Source organism: Microtus pennsylvanicus, chromosome 11 (genome assembly GCF_037038515.1).
Source record: "Microtus pennsylvanicus isolate mMicPen1 chromosome 11, mMicPen1.hap1, whole genome shotgun sequence".
Lineage (NCBI taxonomy): Eukaryota > Metazoa > Chordata > Mammalia > Rodentia > Cricetidae > Microtus > Microtus pennsylvanicus.
In genome coordinates, this window is record NC_134589.1 from 37,235,400 (window position 1) to 37,252,993 (window position 17,594).

Consider the following 17,594-nt stretch of genomic DNA (forward strand, 5'->3'; position numbering starts at 1 on the left):
ACACCCAGCTGTTCAATAAATTTAATACCTTGTAGAGAATGGGGGATATAGCTTAATAGTAGAGAGCTCTTGCCTAGTTTATGTGAGTTCCCTAACACTGAAATGAATCATCATTCTAGGAATATTTACCAGGCTGATGGTGATGATCTCATCATAAGCCAATGAGGATTCTCCAGCAATCATTCCAGAACCCCGAAGGTTCTCTGCTCCAAGTCCTTCTTCTTTCCCAATAATATCAGTTATCTTATACCTATGGGATACAACCATGACAAATCACAAAGGTTAAATACAGTAATAGTAACTCATAAACAGAACAACAATCATTATAAGACTATTTAATACAAGTGCTTTAATTCTATGTATGTTCTTCCTGCCTAAGCCTCTCCATCTTAGCTTGGATACTACTTACTTGAGAGTGATACTCTGTGTCAGAAACAACAAAACATGGAATTTAGCAGCTATGTTAAAGTTCATTGGTACAAACAGTGGTATGGCTCTGGGGATAAATCTTTCTGTAAGTGGGGATTATAATATCTAAGATATGGGAGACATGACAGTTAAAGCAACAAAAAGGCATGACACATCTCAGATTTTAAAAGCCCTTTCTTACATATTTGGAAACATTTAAAATACCAGGGCCGCAGGGCAGCAGTGGCACATCTTTAATCCCAGCACTCGTGAGGCAGAGAGAGGCAAGCAGATCTCTGTGAATTCAAGCCCAGCCTGATCTACAAGAGTTAGTTTCAGGACAAAGAAACCCTGTCTCAAAAAACGAAAGAAAGAAAGAAAGAAAGAAAGAAAGGAAGGAAGGAAGGAGGGAGGGAGGGAGGGAGGGAGGGAGGGAGGGAGGGAGGGAGGGAAGGAAGGAAGGAAGGAAGGAAGGAAGGAAGGAAGGAAGGAAGGAAGGAAGGAAGGAAGGAAGGAAGGAAAGCAAGCCAATATATGCCATAAACACTAAATAATCTTTGACAATTTTAAATAGGAATAAAAAGTACAAATAAAGAGGAAGTGGGAATTCTCATCCCTCTCCTTTCCAAAGATTATAATAAAGAGGAAGGTCAAAACGATGTGTCCCCCTACACATAGCAAGTATACTGGCAAGGGGTCCTGGCGATGGTTCTTTGAAGGGACTGTTGTGATGTATGCACAAGTGAAATGCTGACAAGGTGCCGAGAAAGCAGACAGTGGGTCTAGTGGGAGCCACTCATCTGTCTTCCCAGCAGGGGTTAGGAGGGATAGCTGACAATGGTAAATGGGAGATGGGGAACAGAGTTAATAAAAGGAAGGATCCACAGCACCATATATACACATGCACAAATATACATGCACACACATACACGTAAAGTACAAGGCTGGAGGCAGAGATAGGCATGAATGATTTATTATTCTTGGCACAGGGCAAGAATTATGTTTTATTTTAACTTACATAAGCTGAAATAATAAAATTACGACTCCATAATGGCTCTTAAACTCCCCATCCTTGTATTTTTCTGCTTCTTTCTGTCGATCCCTCCATTGATTCCCGTTCTTTGTCTTAGCTGTAGTCTGTGACTGGATCTCTGCTTCTCAGATTGCTCTAAACTTTCTATTTTTAGCCTTTTCCAATACCAAGATATTCCGTTTTTTTTTCTCCCCTATATATCTAGACTTCAGATTCTAGAGTTATGTCATAAATAAAGCTAATCTTCCTTTAGAAAGAGACATGAAGAAGCTGGCAAAACTCTACTCACTATACCCAAGGCATCCCAAGGCACCACAGTGAATCCCTAGGGACACTGGAGTATATTTTTAGAAAAGTACTATGACATGTGCTATCTGTTAGACCCTTTAGAAAGCTCAGAGATCACCATAAGATAGAATACTGTCAAAAGAAATGCAGCGCTATCTTTACAAAGCCAGGTTTTCAGTTTCTGTGGAACAAATGCAAGCTTTCACCAAAACCAAGGAAGTACAAGAAGTGAGGGTGGTTATATACAAGGTGACTTCAAGGTCTGCATAGTCTGCAAACACAGTTAACACACTATTAATAAGTTATTGTAATTATTTAAGAATTAGTTAGGTACTAGTCTAAGACGTTAAAAGTAGAGGTATGAGGGACAGGAATTCAAGACCATCCTTAGCTGCATAGTGGCTTCAAGGCTAGCCTGAGGTACAGAACCCTATTTCAACACTCCCCAAGTCCCTACCCAGAAAAGCAAAAATGAGATATTTTCCCCAATTCACATGCATTACTTTATTCAAATGATCATTAACATCATAGGATAGAAACATATTAGGATGCTGTTTGCATTTAACTACTTAATTTTAAAAAATTAGTTCTCTGTTTAGTTTAGAAGTGCTCTAAAAATATTTTATGATACTGAAGGTGCCATGAGCCTGGTAGTGGTGGCGCACACCTTTAATCCCAGCACTCTAGAGGCAGAGGCAGGTGGATCTCTATGAGCTCGAGGCCAGAATGGTCTACAGAGCAAATTCCAGAACAGCCAAGGCTATACAGAAAAACCCTGTCTTGAAAAAAAAAAACCAAGCAAACAACAAACAAAAAAACCCCAAATATGCCGTGAACTAAGGAAGTCTGAAAACCTATGGCATAGCCTACATGAATAAACTATAAAACATGAAAAAAATACACTTCAATAAATAGAAAAACATGACATGCTTCTTTTTGGGAAATTAAACAGAAAGATGTCAGATCCTTATAAATGATATATAAAACCAATACAATCCAAATTAAAGTCACTATGGAAAGTTTTTGGTGATCAAAACATGTGCTAGGCCATGGGTTTGTTTTCCAGTATCACAAAATTAAAAAACCACATCAGCTAATTACAACTTGAAAAAAAAAGTGAGAAATACATCTAATAACAATAGTTAAATAGTGTGGAATGACCCAAGAATATAAGAATTAGTCAATAAATAGTGCAGCAGTTAACACTGTAGAAAATACTTTCAGAGAGGTTATCAAAACGTTCAAGCCTCGCTGGTAATCAAAATTGCAAGATAAAGTTGCTGTTCTTAAAATATTCATTATTGTAATATAGTAATTATTGTTTTATTAACAATAACTAAAACATAGTGATGACAGAGCACAGTTAGAACAGAGGAAAGAAGTCCTATCACATACTCAATGACCGAGAATGCAGATCTTGGGAGGGCAATTTGAAAAATTTTAAAGACCTTTTAATATCAACTTTTGATCTGTGAATATCTAGAAATTAATCCAGAGGGTTATACAGCACCCTGTGTTTAACATCCCCTCCCCTCCCATTCTTGAAATTTATATTCAAACACTTGATGCTGTTGCATTCAACTACTTACACAGAAACATTAGTGTATATTCTAGCTTACGGATATAGTGGGAAGAAAATTGGCATAGTGAGGGTACCATGAACAAAGAAAGCTTGAGACCCTAATTAGGAACAGTCCTAAAAGCGTATGTAAAGGAATACTCAGCTCAAAGATGCAATAGTGAAAAGCTGGAAATGGCCTGATTTTCAAAGATAATATATTTATTATGATGACATGTTATGCAACTATTAAACTTCATGTTTATTTCGGAAGGAAGATTAGGTTTATTTGTAATGTAACCCTAATCTAAATATAAGAAATTCCCCTAAAATAATTTTTAGTTCAAAGGATAAATTGAAAAGAAATTCTTATCTGCTATAGTCCCAATTACATAGAAAGAAAAGATAACAAATATAGGAATGACAGTAAGAATAATATAAATTCATAATTGTGGCTTCAGGGTAGGCTTGTGGCTGGTGTTTTACTTTTTGTTCAGATTTACACATTTCATAGTTTCTCAAATGAGTAAACAATATAAATATTACCTAAAAGCCTCCATCAATTGCAGAACTCTCCAGATAATAAGTAGTAAAGCTAAGGCACAAATCTTAACATGTCTAGATTGTACAAGAGTTATTCAAAGATGTAGGAACACAAAAGTAAGGAAATATTCTCTTTTCTTTGAGACTCATGGCCAAATTCATCTGAAATATAAATACCCACCTGGATTCGCCTTCATCCTCTACATGTTCACAGTGGACAGAATTCAGAGCACTGACTCTTTTATAATCCTGGGGTGTCAGATATAAATACTTGTAACCCTATAAAGCAAAAACAGTTTTTAACTCATTGTCTGTCATTTTCACATAACCAAAACAGTCAAAAATATAATGAAGCTTGTTCCAAAATGATAAAAAAAAAAGCTTGCTTTAAAATGATAAATCATTTGAGTTATTGTCTAACAGAACACTAGCATAGGCAGTTTGGAAAATGAAGTTCCTATATTTTAGTCACTGACTGTCTACCCATGAAACAAGATACCCTATAGTTATAATTTCAGGTATGTTCCATTCATTTCACTCTTCAATAGGGTTAAAGGGTCATTTCCAGGTCTTTAGTGACACTCCTATTAGATATATCAACAAGGGATTCAGAAAGTGTAAATTACTGCTCTTCACTCAAATTCATATCATTGTCAAAATAGAGAGGGGTAAAGAATGAATGACAGGATCACAAATCTGAGAGACTAACATTGAAACCAGAAGTCTAAGCAGTACAAACAGTCTGAGCACAAAATTCATACTTTTGCATTTTTCAATAAATAAATTCTATTTATATTCAAAAACTGTATTAATACTTAGTGGTTTATTTGCATGCATACACATACAAACTTATAGTTAAGGCAGAGAACCATGTTATATATGTTTAACATGCTATATGTATTTATAAATTAGCATTTTTTTGTACACTAAGATGTGGCACAACCATCATGACTAATTCTGAGTTCTTTCATTACCCAAAAGAAACCCAAACTTGCTAGTGATCACTACTGACTTCCATATACTTTATAGGTGAAATTTAATGAACTATAATTTACATTTACTAAAATCCACTGTAATCCAAAATTACATTTACTAAAATTTACTTTGTTATAAACTTTCATTTTTGAGGCATTGTTTGACTGTGCTTCCCAGGCTGGCCTTAGCATCTAGAGGACTTAGATCACAGATTTCAGCAACCATACCTGGATTTAGTTATTATAATCTGATGAGTTTTGATAAATGTGTATACTTATGTAAGTACCACCACAATAAAAATAAGGAAAATTTTTATTATACTTTGAAATAGTCTTAAATATATGAAAAGTAGGTAGGAAAAGAAACCGAGAAAAAGGAGCCATGAAGGTATATAGAAAACCAAGAGAAGAAGCATTTTAAAAGATAAAGCAGAACAATGGTGTCAAATGCTTTTATTGTCTTGTAGCACTGGGGACAAACCTGGCATGGAAGTACCTTGGGAAGCAAGGACTAATACTGAGTAGGAAAGAAGGTAAGGGAAGAGGGTGGGGAGGGCCTTAGGAAAGAGGAGATGTGAAACCATCATCCAAGAGTTTAAAAGGCTAAGATTTAAAAAGTAGGATGAGTCAGAGAACATTTTACTCCATTTATGTTCAGTTGCACAAGTGCACATGTAGAGGAAGTAGACAAAGTTAGTTTTAAAAAAGGTTTTACTTCTAAAAGGATAGAGTAAACAGAATGAACAGAAACACAAAAAGGTGACAATTATAATGTTATGATGAAGCTTGGAATTTAAAGAAGTTGAATGAGCCAGGTACAGGTCTTAATCCCAGCAGAGGCAGGTAGACCTCTGTAAATTCAAGGACAACAGGGTCAATATGGGGCATCCCAGACAAGCTAAAGTTCCATAAAGAAATCTGTCTCAAAACAAAACAACAACAAAACAATAAAAACCGACCAAACAAGTTGAATGAAAGAGTGGGAAATGGAAAGAACAAAAAAGTAGTAGAATTACAGTATTTGTAGGCTTAAAGGACTGTTAGATTTTGAGTACTATAGGAAAACTGGGTACATGGAACACATATGATGATTTTTTGCGAGTCCAATTCTTGTTCCACTGTTAGCTGCTACATAAGTGTGTGGGATTCCTTCTGCTCTGGTGAGTTCAGAAGCTTTGAGGACAATAGGATGGAAGGGTAGCAAAGAGAGATGCTTGAAATATATTCTAGAGAAACTGAGCAAGGATGGGACCATTAGAGGAGAGAATCTTTCCCAGTTATGGGAAGGATTATCTATGTGAGTATAGCAATTCCCAAAAATTAATACAAGACTAAGCAACATTGGAGAAAGTAACACTATACTTAGAATTAAAAGATGCAAAGTAGAAGAGGCGGCTCAGGGGTTAAAAGTGTTTATTGCAAGCTGGGAGGTTGTGGCACATGCCTTTAATCCCAGAACTTGGGAGCAGAGACAGGTTTGAGTTTGTGAGTTTGGGGCCAGCTTGGTCTATAAAGTGAGTTCCAGGACAGCCAGGGCTGTTTCATAGAGAAATCTTGTCTCAAACAAACCAACCAACCAACAAACAAAAAAGCCAAGACAACAACAGAAAAACTGCTTACTGCTACTGCTCTTGCAGAGCCCAGGTTCAATTCCTAGTATCTATATGGCAGAGTACAGTGGCTGTGACTCCACTTCCAGAGGCTCCAACATCCTCTTTTGTTGTCCACAGGCACATGTACACACATGGTATACATATAGATATACCAAGTGCACACACATTTTATTTGTATAAAATAAATAAATTTGGGGACTGGAGAAGACCAGATTTCAACTCCCAAATCTATGTTGGGCAGCGCACAACAGCCTGTAACTCCAGCTCCAACTCCAGGGGATCTGATACCCTCTTCTGGCCTTCGATGGTACCTGCATAGATGCATAATCCACGCCTCCCATACACAATAAAAAAAATTAAATAAATCATGCTTTTAAAAAGATGTAAAGAAAAAGAGGCTATGATCAAAGGGTAGGGAATAAGAAGAAGTAGCGTGAAAACATGAGACTATAAGATGGGATTCCTTCCACCTCCCAGGGAAAAGGATCTGAAAGTGTCAATGAGAATTAAAAATAGTGTTCCCCCTCCAGGTAAATAACACAAGGGAAGAAGAAAACAGCTGCTACTTAGGAATTAAACAAGGAATTAGTGTCTCTAGAGTCAGTTTCCAAGTAGAAAAGCAGGTTTTTGAAAAACTGATGATGTATGAGATTTTGTTGATGACTGGTAACGGCTCCCAGAAACCACAGTGGAATATTTTAAAGATAGATATTTTGGGTTTACCATGTGTCATACTAAATGCATTGTTATTAGTTCATCTAAGGTTCAGCCACAAAAACAGTCACCTGTAAAAAGCTGGAGAAAAAGACCAGATGAACATGCTGAAAGCCTGTCTCTAACATGCAGTCTTTAGTTTGGATGCTGTCTGTCTCTCAGTGTGAAGACTGAAGCCTTGAGCATTCAGAGCAAGTGCACTATCAGCTACACTCCAGCTCTTAAGGAAGGTGGTTTTCTTGTTTTGCTTTAAATTACATTTATTTTGTGTATTATATGAAGGGGAATAGGTGTGCATGTAGTGGTCAGAGAACTTATGATAAATGACTCTTTCCTTCTACCACGTGATCCTGGGGATTGGACTCGGGTCTTCAGGGCTGGCAGCATCCACCATACTTTCAGCCACCTTACTGGGCCCTAAGGAATTTTCTTAAGTAATTTTGTAAATGCTGTCTTTTAAACTTAAACCTTTTCCTTTCTTCCTCTCACATCCACGAACATATCCCCATGCATAAACAAACAGAGTCATGAAGTGCTATCTCCTTGTAGGCTGTACCTTGTAGGGATCATCTGGATCTACCCAGGCCACATGGAACATATGACGGATTTCTTCTGCCAGTCCAATTCTAGCTCCACTGTTGGCTGCCACATAGATGCGTGGGATACCTTCTGCCCTGGCAAGTTCAGAAGCTCTGAGAAACAGCAAATCCTCTTGAGGCCCAAAGGACCCAATCCGATATGTAATGTCATTGCCAATGACGATGATATCTCGGCCATCTGGATATTCAGGGCTTTTAAGGCTCATTTTCCAAGCTACCATGCCAATCTAAAAAAGACAGAAACAAATGAATAGAGCATCATACATGCATTTATTTTTCAAGTTCTTCGAGGATAAGACACTAGATTTAGACACACCCTTCAGAAGACAGGCATTGTGAAAGAACAAAATTACTTCTTGGAAAGCAGAAAAATATTCTAGGACACTGCTTCACATTATTACAGTATATCCCTAAGTTGTCTCAATTCTTCAGTGCAATTACTTAAAGAAAATGAAAAAACTCCACATCTAAATGCACTCAAGATTACATGTTGAAGAATGTTATGGCAGTGGAGGTAAGTCTAGAATGTCCATTTTACCAAACTGTACATTAAGACACTATATTCAGCTTTTTAGTGAGATTTGTTTCAAGAAATATTTAGCACATAAAGGATTGAAAGAACATCACTTCTCACAGACTGTCCAACTTTTGTGATCCGAGGCCCTTGTGTTCTCTACTCTATGAAAGACAGAGAGAGTCTTCACTGGCTTGGTCCAGGTGTTTTCCATTTCTGCAAGGATTTTCTATCACTCAGCACTGTATCTATGAGAGCAACTCTTGCTGCTTTCTTCAGCTCCAGAAAACCAAAGGATGCACAGAGCTAATCTCTTGATGCACTATGATGTATGTAAATCTCTGCTCTCTGTTCAGTGGCATCTGACCAGCCACACAAACAAATGATATAGACTTGACAGTGGTGCCATGTCTCTTTTCAAACTCTCATAGCCCTCTCCTTTTTAATCCCCTTCTACATGAGTGCTACTCAATCCTACTTGTTTATTTGCTAGTCCCATTTCTTTCCTATTCACTTACACCTCACTTACAGCTGCAGTTTTTCATGTCTGCCTGTCTGTTTCCCATATACCTGGATAACTAATGCTTTCTATTCTTTTCTCCTCTTTGTTTTCCTGTCTCCTGCTTCTCTCTCTACCCCCACTACTCATGCCCAAACACAAAGCCTACCAGATGAGTCCAGCCACATCTACAGCACTGGTCCCTCATCCCCAGGCTGCTGCACATCACCTCATTGGGGAACTGGCCATCAGGAAGGGCCATTAACAGATGTAAATAGCAGCATCCCTGGAAAACCATATGCATCACTCAGACTCAACCCGGCCAGTGATCATAAGCTCTGAGTACACATTCTTCAATCCAATTGCACATCCACTCTAATCAGGCTGGTTGAGGCTTTCTACACAGTTATTTGTGATCCTCTGCATTAAGAAATAGGTATGAAACACCCAGTGATAAATATAAGCTATTTAATATATCATACCATTGGCCAAACACAAAATGAATGTAATATAGGGGAAAATTCCAATCACTTTCTGAGATAAGGTATCACTATATCTGCTCATTAAAGACAAATAAGGGAAAAGAAGCCTACCATCAGAATGCGGCACAGAGAAACCCCAAATATCAGTATAATCTTGGATTTCTTTTAAAGAAAAAAAAAACCCAAAACAACAAGAAGGCTTTAATATATTGCCTGTGTGAGAGAAATATTTTTTTGTACATTTTCAAGTGCTGTCCTCACTAAACCACTCATTTGTTTTTCAGAAAAGAAAAGCTATCCACTGTCTACTTTTTTAAAAAATGTATTTGTAGTTAGGAAGATTGGGTTTTACACCAAATTTTATGCTATATTAACCTTAGCAACCTAGGCTAGTTTATATACAAGCCCTGAAGAATCTACTTCAGCATTTGTGTGTTAATGTAAACACTGTGACTGTGTGGCCCTGGGCAGACAGATAATACTCCTATCTTTCCTTATTATCTAGGGACTCCTGTGCCACTTGGGCAGTCAGTTCAGCAACGGTCAGGTCATTATGCTTGCAAAATTGACTTCTAATTAGGTGTCAACATAGCAGCACCAAGAACAATTTTCTTCCCCTCTTCAGTTTTTTAAGGCAGATCGTGCTAGTTAGCTTTGGATGACCTGGAACTTGTTAAGTAGCCCAAGATGGCCTGAACTCACAATCCTGCTTCAGCCTCCTGTGTTGGGATTACTAACACACAACACTGCACCTGGCTTTACACATTATTCATTCTTTTATCAATTATCTTTCATCAATTAACCCCTGCTCCCTACCACCTACATTAAACATACAACAACAGAATTGAGTGTTAGGCCAGTCTCAGTACAGTAAGGGTCCTTACAAGAAAATATTCACTTTGAGTTAACACAATGAACACATGAAGAAACATCTGTGGTTGAATTAACATTAAAATTTGGATTTCATTGCTAATCAAACAGTAGGGCATATAAGGGTAAACAGAGGCTTTGGAGTCAACCAAATTTAGAACTAAATCAAGGATCTATCATTTATTAGCTTAGTGACCTTGGTGTGTGTGTGTGTGTATAAAGATTTTTTAAATATATTTATTTATTTAATATGTATACAATATTCTGTCTGTGTGTATGCCTGCAGGCCAGAACAGGGCACCAGACCTCATTACAGACGGTTGTGAGCCACCATGTGGTTGCCGGAAATTGAACTCAGGACCTTTGGAAGAGCAGATAATGCTCTTAACAGCTGAGCCATCTCTCCAGCCCCACCTTGGTATATATTTAAGTTTATTGAACTTCAACGTCCCTATATGAACAACCAAAGAACACCCATGAGTTTGATGAATTACTAGAAGCAGGACTCTGTATTAAATACAACATACAAAGCTTGCCCTTTTCTTTCCTCTCAACCAATCTGAATCCCACCTATTTTAAAGTTTCACTCAAACTCTATTTCCTTATTAAAGTTTCTCCATCCTAAATTGACTCCTGTATTCTCTGATCTCTTATTAAGTTCTTCATGCAGAGAATCTATATGATAATAGATAAGATACCATCTAGAAGTCATTAACTTTTTTTTTTGAGACAACTTTTTACTTTGTAGCTCAGGTTGGTGCAGAACTCACTATGTAGCACTGGATTGTCCTCAAACTCATGGCAACCCTCCCATCTCAGTCTCTTGAATGCTGAGATGGCGTGCATGTCTAATCATGCACAGAATAGTCACTTCACTAAAACAATACTAGTTTGGAAATACCTGGAGAATAGTCAACACTATGGATTAAAACACTGGTCATGAGCAACATCAAAAGACTACAGATTAAGAGTACTAAGTGCCTTTAAGTGAATCTATAAATTAAGAACAACAGCTGTTGTCAAATGGATACCTACCACATGCTACATTGCACTAGAAGTTGACAAACACGGACAATGATTAAGAGATTGAGTAAGTCAAGTTGTCTTGGATCAAATATCAACTTCATACTAGTTGTAAAACCTTGTACACAACAACCTTTGACAGTCTCAATTTCCCTAACGATAAAATGGAACTTTTCTTAAGGGATTATTGGGAAGAGCACAGCAAAATAGTACAGAATTTCATACACAAATACTCTCAATGTAGTTATCATAATACAAAGGTGGCTGTTACTGCCATAAGGAAACTGGGGCAGAAAGTAACTTTTGAGAGGGGGGGTTTCCTGGGAAATCAACCCATGGCTCCACACATACTAGGTACACACGCTAACACTGAGCTATATTCTCAGCCCAATACCTTGTTTTTATAGCTAGTGTGAATTACTTATTTTTCAAGCTAAGGACAACAGAAAAAGAAACGCTCTAGCAAAGAAATTTGCTAGAGAAATGATAGAAGTATATTTCAGAATATTATTATTGTCTTTAGCTAAATACAATGTGGATTATGAATATTAATTATAGCACAAACATAAATGTCACTGACCCCTAACTGCAATGTGGTTTCATGGATTGAATCCTGGAATAGAAAAAGGATATTATTAGAAAAAAAAACTAGTGAAGTTCAACAACAAGTTTGTTTATTTTATAGAACTTCAGCAAGGATAATTTCTTCATTTTGAAAATTCTACTATGATTATATGATGTTAATACAAGAGGATCTAAAGAATATAGTTTACTGGTAGAGTGTACACTACAGCATTTATTTTATAGAACTGCAGCAATGATAATTTCTTCATTTTGAAAATTCTATTATGATTATAAGATGTTAATACAAAGGGATATAAAGAGTATAGTTCAGTGGTAGAGTGTATACTACAGCACACACACACACATGCATGCAAGTGTGTAGGGAAGCTGCATGAAAAAAGAACTCTCTATATTGTTTCTGTGACTCCTCTGAATCTACAATTATTTTAAAATAGTGCAAACCTGTAATTCAAGCATTCTGAAGGCAAAAGCAGGGGGATTACAAACTTGTAGTTCCAGACTAGCCTGGGCTTTTATTATGTCTATTTCTCTCTCTGTACTTATGGAATAACTGTTTTCTTACACACACCTTTTTAAAAAAGCAAAGTAAATTGGATATTTGGGTCAATTGTTAGTATCCTGGACAGCATTACTCTGAATAGCATTACAATCATGAAACTGCTAAGTGCATGATCCCGACAGTCAAAACATTTAAGATGTTGACAGATGGAGCAAGAAGAGAATGGAGACAAAGTATAAAAAAGGACATGCTACTGGAATTTCATGTGGATAAAAGTTATGGGTGTGTCAAAGAGGAGAAAAGTGCAGAGTTTTGGACTTTGGCAAGGAAGAAATGTTTAGTCAATTTAAGCTGATGAGGGAGGGGGACTTGATCTGGGAAGGGGGAAGGAAATGGGATGCGGTGGCGGGGAGGAGGCAGAAATCTTTAATAAATAAATATTTAAAAAAAGGAATTTTTGATTGTTTCTTTATTTCAGCCTCAAAAACAAAGTGATGGCTTTGAACATTATGAATAGCTTGAAAACTATGATGTAGCACACAACTAAAAAAGAGCTTAAAATACATGCATAATTGTAACAGGCAAAACAGTATGGTCATTAAGGATATAGATTCAGAAGCCAGATTCCTAGAAGTTGAGTGTGTTGGCACAAGCTTGTAATCTCAGTACTTGGGAGGCAAGAAGACACTACAAGATACCTCTATAAAACCAGACTTAGGAGGATGGTTTTAAATTCCCGACCAATAAGGATTATAAAACAACAGCCTAAATCAAAACCAACAGAAAGAACTACCTTAGGCTGTTGGAAGTAGCATTTTGTTTTTAAAAGAAAAAGTGCTCTGTGGTGCTGTGGTAGAATGTAAGCATATGTATACACAGGTTTATACAATATTAATATCTCTACCTGAGAAGAAACTGCTTCTCATTGTATTTCTGGTCTGATGGTTAAATACATATTTATATTTTTAAAGTCAATATTTGTATAATAGGCGAGAACAGTGCCTATCAGCTAAATACATATTTAGGACTGTACCACATGTATTACAAACATGTACTAAAATCGAAAGCCTATATTTATACAGATCCTTTCATCTTGAAGGGGACTAAAGAGCTTACAAACATATGTACATAAAAGGGCGTTAGTACTGATAGGCAGGCAAGGTGTCAGTTCCCCACTTCCCTATGTCTCTTAGCAGTCCTAGCTAGGAATACACAGAGTGTCAACAGACACAGGCCTGTAACAGCTGCAAAGACATTAACATAGTAATCCAGTTGTAACACACAGGCACTAAGGACAGCAGCTGGAAAACAGCAACTGCTTTCCTCTGGTGCAAAAGCACCATGGCCATTTCCAGCTTTGTGTTTTTAAATTATTCTCTACCAAACTCAACTAATCACTTGACAAAATTGAATTTGATACTGAAAATGGTTTCTGAATGCAAAACACTTCGTCTGATGATTGAACACTAGGTTGAAAACGCTTCCTCTTGCCCTTGATTTAAAGAGGGGGGTGAGGGGCAGGGTTACAACAGTCAGGAGAAAAGACTCAACATTTTCTAAGAATAGCTTTGTCTCAGAGGATTCAGCATTACATCAAAAGACAGTTATATCCTCCCCTCCCCATTTAATTAGGACACCATAAATTTTTCAGCCTAGTTAGTTTATATATGTGGGTCTATATTATATACACAACGACGATCTCATATCGGTGACTGCAGTTCTGGCAGAATATATGCAGAGGACAATGTGACTAGCAAGGCAGCTCACATGAACTTTGCCTAAGCCCAACCAGCCTTGTATATGAACAGAAAAACCACCAAGGGAAATTTCATCGCTGAGTCTTTTTTTTTTCTCCAATACTTTTTCCCCCTCTCGTATTTTATGTAGGAAAAATCTGGTAAAAATGAAACTCCGGGACCGAAGCCTGAAGAGGACGGAAAGACTGCAGAAGCAACCAAAGAGCAACCTGTGGCCTATTTGTCTACGTGGGCAGCTTCGTGTCTAATGAGTTTCCAAGTGGCTTCTAGGCGCTGGCAGCACAAGCATCCTATTCCCTGGCCAAATCCTGTCTACAGAATTTACTAACCAAGCAGTCCTATGTACTTATCACTTAAAATTATGTTTTCATTGATGTAGACAGCCACAAGTAAGTTTTAAAATACTAAATTTCAGGTATATATGTATTTTCAAAACAGAACTTTCAGTGGGCAGGCTTCTTAGGAGTAGGGTTACCAATTCAAGCTAATTATTTTAAGGTAAAAAGGGGAGGCAGACCAAAAGAGCTACAGTGAATACGCTAAATAGCAGCAGAAATAAGTGTTTATTTTCCCTATGGAAGTCCTAAGGAAGTAAATAATTCTCTGGCCACATTCTGATCGGGAATAAACATGCTCAAATGAGGGAGGAGGGGATAGGGAGGGGAAAGCAAGCAGAAGAGAACAGTCTTATTTAACTGTTTTTATGTGGGTAAAATGATTTGTGCCATGGTATTTCCATAAGAAGTGGGACCATTATTTTCCTGTAGAAACGCATTTGGTTTGAAAAGTATCACTGGACAGGACGTGAAAATCAAACCAAATGAATTATTCACAACCTCCGATCAGAGGTGATCATTATTTCTGATGCTCCAAACAGTGATTAGGATTCTACCCTGAGATGTCATTTTCTCACTGAGTAACACCAGCAATAGAAAAAGGCATTATCTATCTATCTATCCATATATGTATTTTTTCTCCTGGGAGGACCCTGGTTTAATGTTACTATAACAGATACAAAAAAAAAACCCCACAATAATATTAACATTTATTCTGCTGGTACCCATAAACGCCATTAGTCTGACATACAGTGTCAACACTAATCATGACCCAAAATTAACACCAAAATTGACATCAACATTAATTGTACTATCAGTGTGACTAGAATATACAAATGGACACAAGCATTTCCCAAAGCTGCTGCTGTTGTCATAAAATTGCAACATTAAGTTCAACAGAAAAATGTAAAGGAAAAGCTAAGGGGGAAAACATGACAGGGTTTTGCTTTTGATGGTGCTAGATTGTAGGAGCAGAAAGGAAATCTTTGCCATGGTTGACTTTCTTCTCTCCATACTTTGAGATCAGCTATAGCAATGCTTTCCTTCATAGATTTAGGTACAGGCTGGCTCCCTGTTAAAGTCTACAATAGCTATTGTTCTAGTTCTACTTGCAGGGCTCTGGAGTGGGAACACAAGAACCCTAGACTGTCACAGCTGAGATGGGTGGTGACACTGCATCACAAAAATGAGAAAAACAAGACCTGGAAAGAATGAACTTGAACCTGAGCTTTTGTGGGGGGTACTTATATCAAAATTTACCTTTTGTCCTTTTAAATATAGATATAGCAAACTGAAGCTATACTTTTAATTAGAAACTATCAATAATGCTTTAAAAAAATAACAAAATACAGAAAATATTAGAAGCCTTTAAAAGATGTGTTTTAAGTCACAACACAATGTGGTATTGGACTTAATTTCTGTTTGTGAAAACTATGCTGAAAATAGTTAATGCCTTCCATGTATCTGCCTGATACAGCATGTTTCATTGTCTAATGCCATATAATCACATGAGTTCAAGACAACTTTCATGACATCTGAAAAAATAGTTTTTTATGCCTAACTTAATGTAAAGTTACCTCAATCCCTCTAATTAAAAGTTGACATGTGGGTAAGTATCGTTATTCGAAAAAAAATTCAACTATATGGAAATATAACTAAAGATTGAAATAATAATCATGTATTAGGGAATAATTTATCCTCGGGATATTTACATACATCAAACCACAGTAATTTTATATATCAATACTCAGTATTTTAATTTTGTTGAACATGCCATGGAGTACACATATACCAGTAGTACTTGAGAAACAGAGCACAGGATTGACTGGTACAGAAGCTAAGTAAGTAAGCCACTGCAGTTCTAAAAGCATTGGCTGTTAATCGCAAGGATAGATGTTGATCTTTGGTACACCATGCCTCATTCTTGGGAGTCATTTAAACTTAGAATATATAAAAACCTCTCGCAAGAGTATTCTTCTAAGGGCCATCTCTAGGACAGACATCAGGACAGATGTCAAAGGAAAACCTGAAAGTCCTGCGTTAGTGCAAAAGGAGTCGGGGGAGGAGGAGAAGGGTGGGAGGAGGGGGAGAAGGGTGGGAGGAGGGGGAGAAGGGTGGGAGGAGGGGGAGAAGGGTGGGAGGAGGGTGAGGGAAATGGGAGGCTGGGAGGAGGTGGAAAAAAAAGAAAAAAAAAAGAAAAAAAACAGGAACTTTAGAATTTTTTCAGTTAATTAAGCTCACTGAACTTCGGCTTGTTAACAATCAGTCAAAACTAACTAACCAACCTGATGAGAAATCTCCAATGCCAGAAAAAGCCATTTGGAAGAAATTCTAAGAAAAACATATGCACTCAAAAAAACAGTATTAGAAATTCGATAGAAGTAACTCCATTTGGGCAGACTTATTTTTCAAAATCAGCCTCAAACATTTTCTAATGTAGGGATGGAAGAACATTTTAGACAAAAACATAGAGCAAATATACTTACTTAGACTAGGGATAAAAGTATGTTATTGTTTTTGTTTTTAAAAAACCTGTCTTACCACAAATCCCATAAAATATTTCTCTATGTCTAGATTTTTCTATCTTGCTAAGCCCTGAGGCTGGAATTGAACCCACAGTCTTGTCATGTCAGACAGGCACTTTATCACTGAGCTTCATCTGCTGCCTTTGGAAGGAGTCAGTGTTTTCTTCTTCCTTTAAAGGCCTTCATAGAAAGTATGGCTCTGTACTCAATACAAATTAGGAGTATTTGTGTGCACCTAGTAGTTGGCTATGTCTTCCTTCTCCTGAAGATTTCAAGTACTTAAATACTTTCTCCTGTCTTCAGGCATGGATTGGTGGCTGGGATTCCTCAACAATTTCAGAGGTCTTGTGCACTCTTTATATTTTTGTTCTGAGCCTGCCTATAATGGCTGAGCCCTGGTCTGCTTCTCTAAGGGCTTGTTCTTAGATCACGCACCTCAGCACAATTCTAACAAACTGCTCTTCTAACACATACCTCACAAGACAATACTGACTTAATTTTAATATTCAGCATTTAAAAAGGCAAACTAATTTCAAAGAATTAAGCAATACAATTTATCTAGACTGACTTCACATTCTTGAAGCTATTTTGAGGTTGAGTCAAAAAACAATATATAAACACATAGTGCCAAACCAGAAAAATACTTGGGTCCTGAGTGTTCAGGAGAAATAAAAAATAATTTTTTTTACTCAAGTCCACAAACACTCTCCAGGCAGTTTTAGACAATAATGGGATCCGCGAGAATTTGAATTTATGATAAGCCAAGTTCTATCAG

The 17,594-nt window shown here is 37.2% G+C and overlaps 1 protein-coding gene across 5 annotated transcripts in view; it reads right to left on the reverse strand.

Annotated features, from left to right (window-relative positions):
* The window catches only part of Acaca (acetyl-CoA carboxylase alpha), a 271,723-nt gene that overhangs the window by 59,914 nt on the left and 194,215 nt on the right, over positions 1-17,594 (reverse strand). For all 5 annotated transcript variants that reach the window (XM_075991299.1, XM_075991300.1, XM_075991302.1 and 2 more), the window contains 3 exons: positions 7,688-7,957; positions 4,012-4,109; positions 130-250 (listed from right to left, as the gene is read on the reverse strand). In XM_075991299.1, the coding sequence (XP_075847414.1) occupies positions 130-250; positions 4,012-4,109; positions 7,688-7,957 (489 nt within the window). The remainder of the gene's footprint in view (positions 1-129; positions 251-4,011; positions 4,110-7,687; positions 7,958-17,594) is intronic.